Here is a 17,380-nt window from a genome sequence, read left to right as displayed (position 1 = left end):
GATAGGGTCAAGGGCCTTACTCAAGGGCCCAACAGTGGCATCTTGGCAGTGCTGGGGCTTGAACCCCTGACCTTCTGATCAGTAACCCAGAGCCTTAACCACTGAGCCACCACTGCCCCCTAATGTAGGGACAATCAGGTGCAGACTGGTAATCGGGAGAACCAGGACTTTTCCTGGTGGGCCAGCCACCAAACGGGGCCGCGACAGGATGAGGAGGGCCGCAAAATGGTGCCGCGATATGCAGAAAAGGACAGCGACCGCCCCCAACCACGCTCAACAACTTTTAGGCCAGTTTCCATGTAAAATCCAGGGCCGATTTCTCTTCCCAGTCCGACCCTGGGGAACTTATACAAATACTTTTGAGACAGTAAGATGCTTTTTATGAGAAACAAATTTAGATTCTACTACTTCAGAGAAGGATCTCAAGACAAGTGATATTTAGTCCCAATGTGCGTGCACATCTACACAAACCGTGCTTAACTCTCTCACAGGATCTTGTTCACATGACACTAGAGGAAAACAGTCAAATGTTACTTCTGTTCTCCAGTTTGCTGCTTTCACACAGATCGTTTGGTTCATTTCTTTAGGCAAACCAGCAAGTCTCGTTTGTCATTCTCCAAGTCTCATGCTGGTTATTAGTTTGGAGACTACCGCAATTTTACCGTAAAGTGACAGAACGGAACATCATGCATATTTCACACAGATACTGAATGATGTTGCTTGAAGAAAACACACTGAGACACTGAAAGTGAAGGTCTTTAAACTCTTTTCTTAAAAAAGAAAAAACAAAACAACATTCACAACTACAAATTACCACAGCAAACAGATTCAAAGTTAAATATAGCTTTATCTATGATCTTTTACAAATTAAAACTCAAACGCCCCTCATCTACAGTTTATTGCAGTCAACTCTTACATCATTTCCTGTTTCAGTGACATTAAAAACGGTACGACCAGTTTGCTTCCGCATCAGTAAAATTAAGACTCAATTATACAGTGTAAATTCAACAGTCACAAACTTTCCCTCATAATAATGATTTAAACAGATCAATCCTGCACATGTGAACTCACAGATTAAACATATGTGACAGTTTTTGTCCTAACCAGATAAATGCTGTGTGAGGTGACAAAATCACAGCCATTCAGAACACATATAACACACGTGTAAAATATAGTGGATGTTTCCGGATATAATGAAACAGTAGCGGTTCTAGCTTGTAGGGCGCCCTGGGCGAAACCCGCTTCAACACGTCCCCAAAGTTGTTGACCTGGGGGGTCTGTGTGGGTGCCTCGTGACACCCCCCGCAAGATGCCGCCCTGGGCAACTGCCCATGTCGCCCATACATAAATCCGCCACTGTAATGAAAACACAGTAATGAGGAGCAGGATTTTGGACCAATGAGACTTCCATGTGGGCGGAGCTACTCAGTACAACACCAGAGAAACCAAGAGATCATCAAAATGTCCCGTCACTCATCACAGTCACAGCTGGTTAGGACAAAAAGCTTTTATCGCTCGTTGCATCTGAACATGAAACTAAATGACTGAATGATAAATATGACGACTGCGATTCACATCTCTGTTTTTATTCCTATATCAAGAAAATTCTCAAGCTGGATCTTAATCTTCCAAAGAGTTCCTTAAAATAAATAGAATCAAATTCAACAAAATAAAAATATTCGAGGTAAATCTTGACAGGACCTACAGTTTAGTTTGCAGTTTGTTTATGGGTGAAAATGTCCTGGTCCTGTTACTTTCAAATCAAAAGAAACAAATCAAAAATTATATTTTGCATATAGTAAATTACACCTATTTTTTGGAGCTATTAGGAATTTTTTTTTATTACATTTACAAACATTTTACTCTCCAATTCTTATTAACATATTGCATAAACAGATGTTTTATTTAAATTGTAAACATGATAGTACGATAGTCCCTTGGTACTGCCTTTAAAGGAATATTCTGGGTTCAATGCAAGTTAAGCTCAATATAACATAATGCTGATTACCACAAAAATATATTTCGACTCGTCCGTCCTTTTCTTTAAATGTGTGTTCCAGTGAGACACTTACAATGGAAGTCAATGGGGTCAATAATCTGTAAACATTAAAATACTCACTGTTTCAAAAGTATAGACACAAGACATAAACAATATGTGTGTTAACATGATTTTACTGTGATTAAATCACTTACTAACCACATCTGCGTGAAGATATATACATTTTACAACTTCAATGCCATGACAACAAAACACTGCCCTAAATGACCATAAAAACAACAATTTAACCCTTGTGCCTCAATAAAAACAAAGTTACTCAGAGGTCCTCAGAGGACAAAAATGTCCACGTCAAAAAAAAAAAAAAAAAAAAAAACTGCCATAATAATATTATATATTAATATTATTTTCCACTTTCACTGACTTAGATTTTTTAACCAACATCAGTCCTGATCATAACTACCAAATATTCATTCATTTCAGGATTTTAACCCTTTAAATGCCAGTTTGTTTACATAATGCCACTGTTGTTTTACACACACGCACACGCACACACACATGCATACGCACAAAACACACTCTGACATCCATACCAACACACACACACACACACACAATTTTATCTGCATCATTTATTCTATTGTCCTGTAGTGCTCTATAATACAGCAAACAGAGAATAGGGGAAAAGCTTGTATTTGCTCCATAGGCTAAACATGAGAAAAATGGCGCCATCTGGTGGAAAATATTACAATGTAAATTTTGAAGCCATTTTTGTCCTGAAGGTCCTGAGTGTAACTATTTTGTGTACACAGTGTGTTATAGATGAATTATAGGAACTGACATTGAAATATGAAAATTCACCCCAAAATACACACCTTTGACTAAATTTATGTCGTTGGAATTAACAGCCAAAATGATTGAAAAAACGAAAATTAAAAAGACAAAAATGTCCCGAAGGTTGCACAAGGGTTAAACAATTTCACAGTTCAAATAATACACGAGTTTTATCAGAAGAATTAATGTAAGTGCTTTTATAAACTTATAAGCGTCACATTTCTGCCTTTAAACACTCCAAAAATTGACCCCATTGACTTCTATTGTAAGTGTCTCACTGGAACACACATTTAAAGAAAAGGAGGAATGAGTCGAAGTTAATCTATGTGGTAATCAACATTATGACACAAATGCTGTTGATTGAACTTGTATTGAACCCGGAATATTCCTACAATTTTCTCTGATTTTAATTGAATAAAATCATTGTATAATTTTATTTGTTACAGTAATGAGAATCATCATTACAATCAATGGGAATAGTAAAAGTAAAATGTGTGTGTGTGTTTTATCTGTGTCTATTAAAGTCATCTATTATCATCCCAATTCTACATATTATGGCATAAAATGTGAATTAATCTTGATTTAATTCTTAGGGTAACAGGTCATTCTTAATAAAGTTATGAGAATTTGGGAGTAAAATGTGCTGAAGTGTCCTGAAAATAATGTCACAAAAACCTAAATGTAAGCTGCTTTTTCTTTATGTAAAATAATATTTTATATATTTTTTTCTTGATTTGGGCTTGAATATGACCAGGACATTTTCTTGACATGTTTTGTGAGAATCTACGAAAATGTCAGTCATGATAGAGAAACACCACACAGGAAGTCCCGTCCTCCACTTCCTGTGTGTCTGAGTGTTGGGCTGGTGGTCAGTTTACTCAGCATTGCGGGATACAGGAGCAGTTTTTGGTGAAAGGGGTCAGCGGCGGTCACAAGTTTACACAGATCACATGTTCCCATAATGCATAGCACAGGAGCGTCACCACAAACATTTAACATGAGATCTTCTGTGAATGCACTAGCAGAAGACTCTCTTCAGGTGCTGTTTGTCTTCCGAAGCTATAGGGGGCGTCAGAGGAACCGTGTGTGTGGACAGAATGAAAGCAGCGAGAAGAGTGCAGAGCTCAAGACAAGTGTGTGTGTGTGTGTGTGTGTGTGTGTGTGTGTGTGTAAAAGGTGTTTAGCACTCGAGTGGCAACAGGAAGCAGCGTCTGCAGTCGACAGCTTTAGAGCTGGGTGGCTGAACTCGTTTCCTCTTCAGCTCGTCTCTGCTCAGTGAATTACTCAAGCGCACGTACGCTGCTTTATAACGCTTATCAAACGAAGCTGCATATGAGAGAGAGACACACAGAGACAGACAGAGAGAGAGAGAATTCAGTTCTTCCATTCATGCTTCATTCTCAAAGTCTATTTGTACAAGCAGAACATTTTAAACCCAATTTGTGATGCAAAAACACAAATCAAAACAATGAGAGGACCAGAACTAACTATTGTATAATTTGCAGTAAAGCATGTCAGTAACTGAAGCGCAGTTCACTTTCTTTCATGCAAATCTTTTGTGGAGGCCAAGAAAAATCAAGTGATGAATTTTTTCTCTCGTTTTGCTCTTGGTTTGAATAGGTTTTCAATATCTTACTGGGTTATTCAAATGTCAAATCAACAGAATTTCTAAAACAATCAGCTGAAATGTTTTATTTTGTTAATACTTTTTATGAAGAAAGATAAACAAATTATGACAAAAGCCAAAATATTAAATGGCATGGATCAATCTTTCCAGAGTAATCCATTATTGTGTCGAGGGGGGTCAAAACGACCATTTCCGCCTATGATTTTGGAGCAAAACTACAGGTCAAAAGAATAACTTTAGAAAGGTGTCAGTGTCATGATTTTATTTTTACACAGAGATATGTAGATCTATTACTAAAATCAGTTGACTTCAGCACCTCTTGTTGCATTATACGCCAATGGTGAGAGTCCAAAAATGGAGAAAAGCTCTTTTTTGGTGTTGTTTTTCCAAAGTTGGGGTGCCTATAACTCCAGAAGTATTAAAGATATCTTAAAATCCTTTTACATTCTGATTCTGAACAAACTTTCCTTTTTGTATCTTCATTTGTAAGGCCCTAAATGATTCAGTCCCAGAGATATTGGGCTCTCAATGTGGCTCCATGCGTAAAATGTTCAATTTTACCAATTTTTAATGGTGGTTGAAAACCGAATGTGGGTCACATGGTATGAAGCGCGTTTTTCTTGCCAAACAAAAACAAAGATCTGAAGTACAAATAATGTTGAAACTAGAAATGTACCTTTATTTATTCACATGAAAACAATAGTCAAAATCTTGATTTTTGAGAGTCCAAAAATACCATATTTTTAAGATTAAGTGACACTGGAGGGGCCTGGGTAGCTCAGTGGTAAAGACGCTGGCTACCACCCCTGGAGTTCGCTAGTTCAAATCCCAGGGTGTTCTGAGTGACTCCAGCCAGGTCTCCTAAGCAACCAAATTGGCCCGGTTGCTAGGGAGGGTAGAGTCACATGGGGTAACCTCCTCGTGGTCGCTATAATGTGGTTTGTTCTCGGTGGGGCGCGTGGTGAGTTGAGCGTGGATGCCGCAGTGGGTGGCGTGAAGCCTCCACACGTGCTATGTCTCCATGGCAACACGCTCAAACAATCCACGTGATAAGATGCGCGGGTTGACGATCCCGGACTGAGGCGAATCACTACGCCACCACGAGGAATTAAAAGCACATTGGGAATTGGCCATTCCAAAAAAAAAAAAAAAAAAAGAATAAGTGACACGTGCAGCTCTTCAGTTAGTGAAATACCTATATCTAATATTTGGATTTCAGAAATTAACTTCTGCAAAGCTCTGAAATGCACCAAAGACGCTGAAACGCTACTGTATTTGTACTGATGTTTTGAGTGCCAGAGACTTCACCAGCACAAAAAATTATCAAAAAGTACAACATTTTATCAGTAAAACAACATTTTGAGCCGGGAACCTCTGGTTAAATTGACAGCATGATCGTACTGGTATTTAAATATGTGACTGATGGCATGCGACTCACCGACATGATCTTTGCCCATCGCAGCCAGCGTGAGAAACAAGAACTCTCTGTACAAACTCCTACAGACATCAAACAACACAAACTCCATCAGGAACCGTTTGATAGATGAATGCATCTCACTTTCATTATTTATTAACATTGTTTATCAAATTGTTCTCATTTCGACTGGCTCACCTCTGTATCCTCGGCGTGCCTGATTGCTTAGCAACAGTATCCAGGAAAAGTGTGATGGCCTTGTGGACCTCGTTCATGCCGACCCAGCGCAGCACTTCCTCCAGGAAGCCGAGCGTGAACGGGTGGTTGTGATGTCGCCAGCTGTAGATACGCATCGGCACGCCACCTATAGGACAGGAGGATTTGAGATGTTTTGGAATATGCCAGCTGGATTCTAGCTAGCTTAGATGGTTGACCATCTGAACAACCAGCTGGAGAGCCCGTGGATGAGCTGGTGGACTACAGTAGTCTTTACCAACTTAAACTGGTAGAGTTGCTTTTTTGAACATGGTAGCCGGTTTATTGCTAGTACAAAATTCTACCAAGTGTACTAAACTAGCCAAATCGTTACCTGCTGGTACTCCAACCAAACCAGGTTACAGCAGCGAATGACTGGCTAGAAAACAGCTACCATGTTCCAAAAAGCAACTTGCTTTTAAGCGATTTCTTCATGGAAAGGTATGCAAAAAGTTTTCCTACTCTCGGAAAGATATTAATGAAATAAGTGTCGTGAGATATCTCACCGGTCTCTGTGACAGCTCTAGACTCTAGATTGTAGCTGTAGTGAATTATTGAGGCTTAATGCAATTTTTATGCCATGTTGTTCATAACAGTTGTCAGTTGTGGGCGCTATTTTGCTGCTGTTATTTTTGATAACCACTTCTGCTCAGTGGCAGTCTCAATAAAAGCTCATTTGGTATCTTTGGAGGGCGGGGATTTAGAAAGAGGGGGCGTGGCTAATCCAACAGCTCAGTCTTGTGGAAGAAGACCGGCTAAAATTGCTTAAAGCTTCTTTAAAGGAATATTCCATGTTCAATACAAGTTAAGCTCAATCAACAGCGTTTGTGGCATAAAAAAATAATTTCAACTCTTTAAAAAAAAAAAAAAGGCACAAATCTGTGTTACAGTGACATACTTACAATGGAAGTCAATGGGGTCAACCGATAAAATCACTTACTAACCTTTTCTGTTTAAGGTTATATCCAATTGTACAACTTTGTAGCCATGACGATGTAATGTCAACAAACCCTAAAACGACTGTAAAAATGCCAAAACAACTTTACAGCTCAAATAATACATGAGTTTTAACAGAAGAATTAATATGTGCTTTTATAAAATTATAAGCTTCACATTTCTGTCTTTAAACCCTCCAAAAATTGACCCCATTGACTTCCATTGTAAAGCCCAAAGTATACTTCCATTTTGACACGAACACTCTGCGTATGTCGAATGTGAGCCTTTCGAAGTATACTCCAATGGCGTGCACATACACAGGAGGTTGCCGCATGCACGCTACGACTGCTAGGAGAGACTGGACTATTTCTCTTCAGGAATTTAGACCCATAAAGATGTCTTTATATTCCTTCAGACTCAAGTTAGCGCTTCTAGAGCTTCTTCATGACAGCAACAGCTCAAAATGTAAGTGTTGCCACCTTGTGGACCCACTAATAAGTGCAAATAACTCCATGTGCATTCTGCGCGTTCAAAGACGCACGGTTAGAAAAATCAGGCTGCGTGTGTTTAGTGCTCGTGCACTCTGCTGATGACGAAATTTGCATCAAGCGTCCTGACCAAAGCATACGTTGGGCTTAAGTGTCTCACTGGAACACAGATTTTTGCTTTTTTTAAAGAAAAGGAGGGACGAGTTGAAATTACTTTTTGTGGGAATCAACATTATGACACAAATGCTGTCGATTGAGCTGAACTTGTATTGAACCCGGAAAATTCCTTTATGGCTGCTCAGAGGGTCCGCGTACCTTTCTCATTATCTTCAAAACAAAAATAACGAATAAACAGTTCATGTGTGGGGGGGGGGTGGGATTTTTCCCTTTTTCTCCCAATTTGGAATGCCCAATTCCCAATGCACTTTTAATTCCTCGTGGTCGCATAGTGATTCGGCTCAGTCCGGGTGGCGGAGGATGAATCCCAGTTGCCTCCGCGTCTGAGATCGTCAATCCATGCATCTTATCACGTGGCTTGCTGAGTGCGTTGCCACAGAGACATAGTGTGTGTGGAGGCTTCACGCCATCCACCGCGGCAACCACGCTCAACTCACCACGCGCCCCACTGAGAACAAACCACACATTATAGTGACCACGAGGAGGTTACCCCATGTGACTCTACCCTCCCTAGCAACCGGTCCAATTTGGTTGCTTAGGAGACCTGGCTGGAGTCACTCAGCACGCCCTGGATTCAAACTAGCGAACTCCAGGTGTGGTTGCCACCACCTTTACCACTGAGCTACACAGGACCCCCTAACAGTTCATTTATCACTACAATTTATGTTGTATCCGCTTGTTTTTCACTTTAAAAAGAAATAGCCAAAAACAAGAAAACAAATGTTTCATTCATGCATATAAACTGAGATTATAAGTTGAATATTTGATTTGCACATGTGGGCGGGCCTGACACTCCTATTTCCACTGATTGGTCAACGCGCACCATCATCTGTTCTTCCTCAACCTCGTCCATAGATAAGAGTTCATCAGAGTTAAAGTTTGCAGATTGTTTTTGCAGATAGATTCTAATCATTTCAATGAAGAACAATAATTGATCTTAGAAAACCTTCTGACTGCTGGATGTTTACTGCAATCTCATCAAGCAATGGAAACCTGGATACGACAACCACTGAATGCACCAACTCACTTTTGTCCCTATGGGACTAAAGGAAAATTAGCATGATTATGAACTGGGATGCTGTGCACAGACCCAACTGTAGCTAAATAGATGTTGCTATCTGGTCATTTTTATTGTTGTTGTTATTATTAACGATAATTAAATCAAGCCAATAATTGCTGGGGAAACATAAATGTTCATTGGATGTGAATAAGCCTCACAGGACATCATGGCTGTGAGGAGTATATAGGATACAAAAGCTTAGAAGCATGGGATTTTTCGAGGGTAGGGGCTCAGCCCTCATTGCACATGTATTATTATTTATTTTATTCTCTCTTTTGAATTGTTTTTTATTCATTCATGTAAAGGTAAAAAAATAGACATGTCAGGCAAAATTCTTACTGTGAATCCTCCAGAGCATGTAGAGCGGCGGCCACTGCTCCGGGTCAGGGGTCAAAGTGTCCCACAGCAACCGCACACGCACTGCACTGCTCTCTGAACCCTGAAACACACACACACGCACACACACACACACAGAGCTGATATTCTCTACTGTATAATGGGATTAACTCTTTAAGCTCAGATGGGCCCGCCGTTGGGGAAAAAAACTGTCAATATATTAATATCTACAGTCTTGACCAACACAAAATAGGTATCGATTGAAAGCTTAGAAGCTCTACTTTATAATGCATGTAGACATTATGACCAAAACTGAACAACTGCTTTGAAATTTTCAGACAAATCAGAAATGTTCCATTTTGATAATTAAGAAAAATATGTGAACTGTACATACAGTATTATTGTAATCGGTAAAAACATCAAACTGATCAAATAGTCATGTGTCATATGTTGTTAGAAAGCTCTCAAACAGTAGAATACAAACAGTCTATTTGTTTTACTCACAGATAAAAATATAGTGAGTAACAGATAAGTATATGTCTTTGACAGTTATGTTGGTGTTGCTTAAATGTTGCATTTTTGCTTATATCTTAACGAAAAATAAACAGAACTTAAAATGTCACATAACATTACTTAGAGGAGGTGATTATCTTTCAAACAAGTCCACACACAAGGTAATCAGATGTATAGATCATTAGATAATCCACATGAAGCACAATGTTACATATGACCACCAGGAGATGGCGCCAAATACATGACACAGGCTCAATGATGACTCAAATGACACAGAATGAAACTCATTCTGTGAAATCTCATTACTAAAATCATGTCTGCATGCTATGCAAACCTTTAGTCATTGTTGTGTTTGCATGTGTAATTAGTTCTTATGTACAATTATTATGTTTTATTTGTTTGGAGAGGCTTTTGAACACTTGGAGACGTTTTTGGACACTTCAATAAATTATTTTTGTAATGTTATAACTTTTGATTGCTTTGTCGTATCGAAACAAACATTTTCTCAGATACAGTTGTCATGATTGGAAACAAAACAAAAGCAGTTTTTCGGAGCCACCTTATTTACACCCAGAGATATATAATGTCACATCTAAGGCTGATAATCTCATAATATATATAATAATATATAACATTTGAAAAGTTTTCTTTAAAATTATACCAAACACTTGACCTTCCTTGTGTGTGTGTGTGTGTGTGTATGTGTGTGTGTGTGTTTGTAAAGTTATAAGCCTTTAATTTTGGGTATGCCACTGAAACAGGAAATCTCCAAAAACACCCTCAGAGTTTAAAGGGTTAAAGTGTGTGTACTTTAGGGATGTGCAATTAAGAGTCATTTTTAGTCAATATTTTAAACAATTAAAATAAGTAAAAAAATAAAATTAAATAAAAAAACCATGAAATTATACTTTTTTCACTAACGTTACTAATCACCCTTATAATGGCTTTAAAATATGCTAATTACATTTCTTTTGGAAAGATTACATTTTCAATATGCACTAACAAATATGATTTACACCCTGAAGGCATTTTTAAGGATTCCATGCTTAAATGGCATACCCAAAAGTAAGAGCTTATAACTAAACAAAAATTGCAAACAGGGTCAAATGCATGCTATCAGTTTTTAGAAAACCTTTCAAAATTTGAAGAAAATATATTTTGATCATGCTCAGAGACTCTCATGATGCAACACTGCTGACAAATCACACAAAACGAGCACTAAAAATACATTTTTCAGTTTTTATTAATGTTTGACGTTATACCTTTTAGACATTAAGTATGGACGGTCATTAAATTAACTTGTGTTGTTGTTCTGCAACATGTCAACTATACCAGGAAAACAACATTTTTATTGATAGTATAAAGCAATCCAAAGATATAGCATTTGGTACCATGGTTCCCAAAGTGGACTTTTATTTATCAAAGTGTCCAAAGACCTATCCAAACAAGTTTTACTGAACATTAAAACAGAATAACTGAAAACTATGAATACAAAAATCTATAAATAAATAAATAAATAAATATACTTAAACTTATATAAACTAAGTGCCAAAAATAAATTCCAGCTCTCATGCGCACCTTATTTTATCACTTCATAAAATGTGCGTTGAGCGCCCTCTTGTGTGCAGTCTATGTATGTGCGATCTAGGCAGGTTTACATCACGTGGGTCACGTGATTGTCCAAATATGAAATCTAACACTCTCTAGACAGCCAGTAAGGACGACCTGACACATCTATGATGTAAAGGATTGTGTTTCAGTGAAGATCCTGGAGAAACCTCACCATAGAGATGCCATTAGCGGTAGCCACCAGACCTTGCTATGAAACTTTTTTTTTATTTTTTATTTTTCCCCTTTTTCTCCCCAATTTGGAATGCCCAATTCCCAATGTGCTCTAAGTCCTCGTGGTGGTGTAGTGACTCGCCTCAATCCGGGTGGCGGAGGACGAATCTCAGTTGCCTCCACGTCTGAGACCGTCAATCCGTGCATCATATCACGTGGCTTGTTGAGCGCGTTACCGTGGAGACATAGTGCGTGCGGAGGCTTCACGCTATCCACGCTCAACTCACCACACGCCCCACTGAGAACAAACCACACATTACAGTGACCACGAGGAGGTTACCCCATGTGACTCTACCCTCCCTAGCAACCGGGCCAATTTGGTTGCTTAGGAGACCTGGCTGGAGTCACTCAGCACACCCTGGATTCAAACTAGTGAACTCCAGGGGTGGTAGCCAGCGTCTTTACCACTGAGCAACCCAGGCCCCACTATGACACTCTTTGAGGAATATTTCAGGATCTTCTTATTCTATTATGTCGTGTGTGGGCTTGTTTGGTTCGGAACCATCTGCTGTAATCTGTGAACTGCCATTTTCTACATCATGTTTATTTTTCATGAACTTATAAACCAAAATGTGACGATAATTCTACTTTATCTGTTCATCATACATGTGCATTTCACAAGCAAATACTCACTGTAGTTTGATCTCTGAGTGAAACAAATCTGCTCATTATATTCTACTAATAAAGACGTTTCAAAAGATATATGACACATGGCTGTGTGATCTTTTGATATTTTTAATGGTTCTAAATATTATTGTTGTTATCAAAAATCTGTGAATTATTAAAATGGAACAGTTGTACTTTATCAGCGAATTTAAAAGCAGTATTTGAGAATTGGCCAGATCAGCTATATTCACTGTAAAGATACGAGTCTAAGCTTTAAAATGACACCTATTTTGTGCAGATCAAACAAGTGGTTGTTGAGTAATACCATAATAAAAATATATTTTTTGTGATCAGCGCCCCCTCTTGGCCCGGTACCGTACCGCACCGAGTGCTAGAGGTTAAAATGAAAGATATCAATAATATTTAATACATTACCTGTGTGATGTGTGCGGTGAGCGGCGATGCTCTCAGCAGTTGTAAGAGGTTAGTGGGCAGCCTGAGACGAGTGAAATACCACACCAGATTCCAGAAGAGGATGGAGTGACTGTCCAGCAGCTGGACCTGAGAGAGAACAGCATCGCCCTCATTCTCCAGCAGACTCTCCATCTCCTTACGCAACACCAGTGGGCTGAGGTATGCCACCGTCACCTGTGGAGCTCCACCCACCGATGACACCTGCAATGACACACCCGCACAAACAGTGATATATGCGCCGTGTGTGTGTGATTCAGATCTGTGACATCACTTAAGCTCTGACCAGTGGGCCGCTTCTACTCTCTGATTGGGTGCTGCTCTCGGAGCTGCAGTCCGTCTCTCTGACGCCGTTACACACGTGCTGCAGTGTGTCGTCCCGACCAGCAGGAGGCCTCATGGCGTTCTCCACCTCATCTTCTGCGTTCAGAGTACTGCGCTCCAGACTACACACACAAACACACACAGAGTTAAAACTCTGTAGATCGCTCTCTGTTCTCTTTAGCTTCTTTCATTTATATGTTTGTGTCTGTGTGTTACCTGCAGACTGGACTCAGGTCACAGATTTCTGCATTTAGAAGAGGAACAAACGGGGCAGAGCAGAACGGGCAGGTGGTATTTAGATTAGAGTCGTCAAACGACCAGCCCGCCATAATCTCCTCATCATACACCAGAGAATTACAGCTGCGACACAGCGAACAGCTCGACATCACAACCTGAACAACACACACACAGATATGATTGACACCTCAAGTCAAGTAGCTTCACCAATTTCTTTATAAAACAGGTGAAAAAATCTCCTAGATTTACACTGATGACGTCATACTGTATCTAGAGTGCAGAAGATCACAGAGACTTTTTTTCACTTGACACGGTAAACAAACACCCAAAGCACCATAGCAACCACCTAGCACCCTGCGATAACACCCTAGCAACCACCCAGGACACTCTAGCATCCATTCAGAATACCTTAGCATTGTGGCACCAAGTTATGCACAGGCAAACACCCCCCCCCCCAAATAAAAGTACAAATCTAAAAAAGCAGCAATGACCTTTTTCTCCTCCAGGAAACAAATTACCTCAATGCCCGCACCTTCCTGTGCAGAATCCCATGACTTCCTGAGAGGAACCGCCAACGTTTGGATGTCAATCATGTCAATATCACTCCCCACAGACAGAGAACTCTAGAGAGAGAGAGACAGTGTTTCATCATTACCGATGTGCAGTGTTGCTGAAGCCTCTCTGAAAGAGTAGTTTGTCATTATTTAAAGTTTTATTTAAGTTTAGCAACACGTCAAGCTACCCTGTTCAAAGGTTTTCACCAAGACTATAAGCAACTAATACAAAGCAGAAGACTACATAATCTTCTTACAGAGTACAACATATTTTAGGTAATTATCAGATTATATAATAAAAAGAGCAGTATCTTCTGGCATGGAAATGATGAGGATCTCAATTCAGGTGACGGTATTTAACTTAAACACAAACATGTACAAATTAAAGTACAACTAATTGAACTAAAAACACTGAATTGAAAACATTGATCAACAACAGAACAAGTAAACTGATGCACAGAGACTTTTGTGAACACTGAATCGGCAAATCGATTTTTTACTAGTTAATTGAAACGTTACATGAGAAAGAGCACGTTTGACGACTGCATCAGGTTATAAGGCTGTTCAATACAATGTGCATTTAAAAAACAGCGATGTAGCATGTATTTTGTAAAAAGGTTGCGTTAATGTCACACTACTGAAAATGTTGCCGAGTTATTAGTTTCGCTCCTTTAGTAAGTTCCTCCATATTTCTGAATTATTAGCGTCTGTTTTATTGGTGTGGCACCTCGGATGTGGCGTTATACAGTCGGTCTTTGGCCTTCAACAGACTCTCAGTCATCTGGACTTTCCGTGACGGTTTCTGCTCTAAGGACCGGCGGCTGGTTCCATTCCCGCCCGACCGTCGGTCATCAGCGCTCGCCGCCCGTCGCGCTGATGCACGGTTCCGTGTGGGCGTGAGGAGCTGCTGGAGTTTCCCGGCCAGACCACGACTCGGAGATCCAACGTTGTTGTAGTTTTCATCAACTGACTTCTTGTTCAGAGTTTCCCTCATTTCAGCTGACCTGCAGAGAGAATTACACACACACACACACACACACACACACACACACACACACACACACACACACACATACACAGAAATGAATGAACCCGATATTCTTATTTTCAGCATTTATGTATTTATTCTTGAATCACCACTGCAGGAAACAATGTATCAAAAAAGATTTTATAAGAATAAGATTCTGAAACAATTGATGATGAATAAATAATGCAAAAGTAACTTGTTACTCAAAAAACCCCCCCAAAAAACAAATGGTGACGTAACAGTTACTTTTTTCAAAAGCAATGCAATAATGTAACATGTTACTTCTAAAAGTAACATAAAGGTTCAAGGTTCATTTGAAACTCCAGAAGTTTTTCAAAAGTTTCCAGATGCTTTAATTGTCTGGTTGCCAGGGTAAATCTCGTCAAAGTTACTTTTGACGGACACATTCATTGATGAGGTGTTTTCTTTTACGAGTTTAAACAGATGCTTCATGTTAATAATTAAACAATTTGAATGGGTCCCACTTTAATTTAGGTGTCTTTAACTACTATGTAGTAACATTAAAATACACAGATGAGCCAAAACATTATGACCACTCACAGGTGAAGTGAATAATGTTGATCATCTCCTAACAAGGCCACATGTCAAGGTCTGGGTAGATTAGATGGTAAGAGAACAATCAGTTGAATGTAGGAGAAATGGGCAGGAGTAAAGACCTGAGCTACTTTAACAAGGGACAAATTGTTATGGCCAGACGACTGGGTCAGAGCATCTCTGAAATGGCAAGGCTTGTGGGGTACTCCCGGTCAGCAGTGGTGAGTACCTACTGACAGTGGTCCGAGGAGAGACAAACCACAAACCTGTGACAGGGTGCCCAAGGCTCATCGATGCACGAGGGCAACAAAGGCTATCCCGTCTGGTGCAAACCGACAGAAGGTCTACTGTGGCACAGGTCATAGAACATTTTAATGATGGTTACAAGAGGAATGTGTCACAACACACAGTGCATCGCACCCTGCTGCGTATGGGGCTGCGTAGCCAAAGACCGGTCAGAGTGCCCATGATGACCCCTGTCCACCATCGAAAGCACCTACAATGGGCACACGGGTGTCAGAACTGGACCATGGAGCAGTGGAAGAAGGTTGCCTGGTCAGATGAGTCTCGTTTTCATTTACATCACATGGACAGCCGTATACGTGTACGGCATTCACCTGGGGAAGTGATAGCACCAGGATGCACCGTGGGAAGACGACAAGACGCTGGTGGATGCTCGTGCCACCTACCTAAACATAGCTGCAGACCAGGTACACCCCTTCATGGCAATGGTGTTCCCTGATGGCAGACGCCTCTTTCAGCAGGATAATGCGCCCTGCCACACTGCACACATTGTTCAGGAATGATTTGAGAAACATGATTAAGAGTTCAAGTATGGAGCCCTGGCCTCCAAATTCCCCAGATCTCAATCCGATTGAGCATCTGTGGGATGTGCTGGACTAACAAGTCCGATCCACGGTGGCTCCACCTCACAACTTACAGGACTTGAAGGATCGGCTGCTAATGTCTTGGTGCCAGGTACCCTCAGGGGTCTTGTAGAGTCCATGCCTCGGTGGGTTGGCACTGTTTTGGTGACACGTGGTGGACCAACAGCATATTAGGCAGGTGTTCCTAATGTTTTGGCTCATCAGTTTATATACAATACAATGTATTTATTGTGTAACTACATATTTATCTGCAAAATACTCAACAGATTCACTTTTGCTGCTACTAAGGTTGAGGTACGGGCAGGGTTGGGGAGTAACAGAATACATGTTTACGAATTTAAAATACTAAATATAACTAACTGTTATTAACTAACTATTCCACTACAATTACAATTTAAATCGCTGGTAATCAGAATACAGCTACATTCAAAAAGTTTTTTGATTACTGAGATGACTTAACTTCTCCGGTTAGTTTGATAGAAAGGCTTTGCAATGGCGAAATAGGGGCAAGAACTTTCTGTTCAATACAAAACCAGGGAGGGGCTCTCTCAGGTGGAAGCGACCAATGAACCAAATGTCTGAGACCGAACGCATAATAATAAAACAAAATCTTGGGTAGGCCTAACCCACCTTTGTCAATCGGCCTATGTAACTTACTGAAATTTAACCTGGCACGTTTACCATTCCAAATGAAGGACTTCACTATGCTATCAAATTGCTTGAAATAAGAGAGGGGGACATCTACAGGGAGAGACTGTAGCAGGTAGTTCAATTTTGGAATACAATTCATTTTAATAACATTAACCTTCCCAATCATCGATAAATGTAATGAAGCCCACCTGCCCACATCATTCGAAAACATCTTTATTAAGGGATCAAAATTAACTCTGACTAAATCAGACAAATTTACTGGGAATAAATGCCCAAATACTTAATGCCCTGTTGGGGCCACTGGAAGGTGCCCGGCTGGAAGGCCATTACTGGACAGTACACTGTCAAAGACCAATTAACTCTGTATCCTGAGAACTTAGAAAAGGAATTAATAATTCTGTGGAGGCAAGGCATAGATCTAATGGGGTCGGAGATGAATAATAAAATCTCATCTGCGTAAAGCAGAAGCTTATGCGCCACACCTCCCGCAATCACCCCTGGAAAATCATCCTCCTTTCTTATCGCAGCTGCTAATGGTTCCAGGGCAAGACAGAACAATAATGGGGAAAGAGGGCAACCCTGCCGAGTCC

General features: G+C 40.1%; 1 protein-coding gene across 3 annotated transcripts in view; it reads right to left on the bottom strand.

Moving 5' to 3' along the window:
- Positions 1-743: 743 nt before the first annotated feature.
- The window catches only part of LOC127453635 (DENN domain-containing protein 4B-like), a 49,969-nt gene continuing 33,332 nt past the window's right edge, over positions 744-17,380 (bottom strand). For all 3 annotated transcript variants that reach the window (XM_051720176.1, XM_051720175.1, XM_051720177.1), the window contains exons 21-29: positions 14,398-14,674; positions 13,635-13,739; positions 13,096-13,271; positions 12,842-13,001; positions 12,520-12,759; positions 9,127-9,226; positions 6,070-6,235; positions 5,896-5,954; positions 744-4,156 (exon numbers count right to left, since the gene is read on the bottom strand). In XM_051720176.1, the coding sequence (XP_051576136.1) occupies positions 4,011-4,156; positions 5,896-5,954; positions 6,070-6,235; positions 9,127-9,226; positions 12,520-12,759; positions 12,842-13,001; positions 13,096-13,271; positions 13,635-13,739; positions 14,398-14,674 (1,429 nt within the window). In that variant the 3' untranslated portion in view covers positions 744-4,010. The remainder of the gene's footprint in view (positions 4,157-5,895; positions 5,955-6,069; positions 6,236-9,126; positions 9,227-12,519; positions 12,760-12,841; positions 13,002-13,095; positions 13,272-13,634; positions 13,740-14,397; positions 14,675-17,380) is intronic.

Source organism: Myxocyprinus asiaticus, chromosome 16, assembly GCF_019703515.2.
Source record: "Myxocyprinus asiaticus isolate MX2 ecotype Aquarium Trade chromosome 16, UBuf_Myxa_2, whole genome shotgun sequence".
Classification (NCBI taxonomy): Eukaryota; Metazoa; Chordata; class Actinopteri; order Cypriniformes; family Catostomidae; genus Myxocyprinus; species Myxocyprinus asiaticus.
This window is presented reverse-complemented; position numbering and strand designations above follow the sequence as displayed.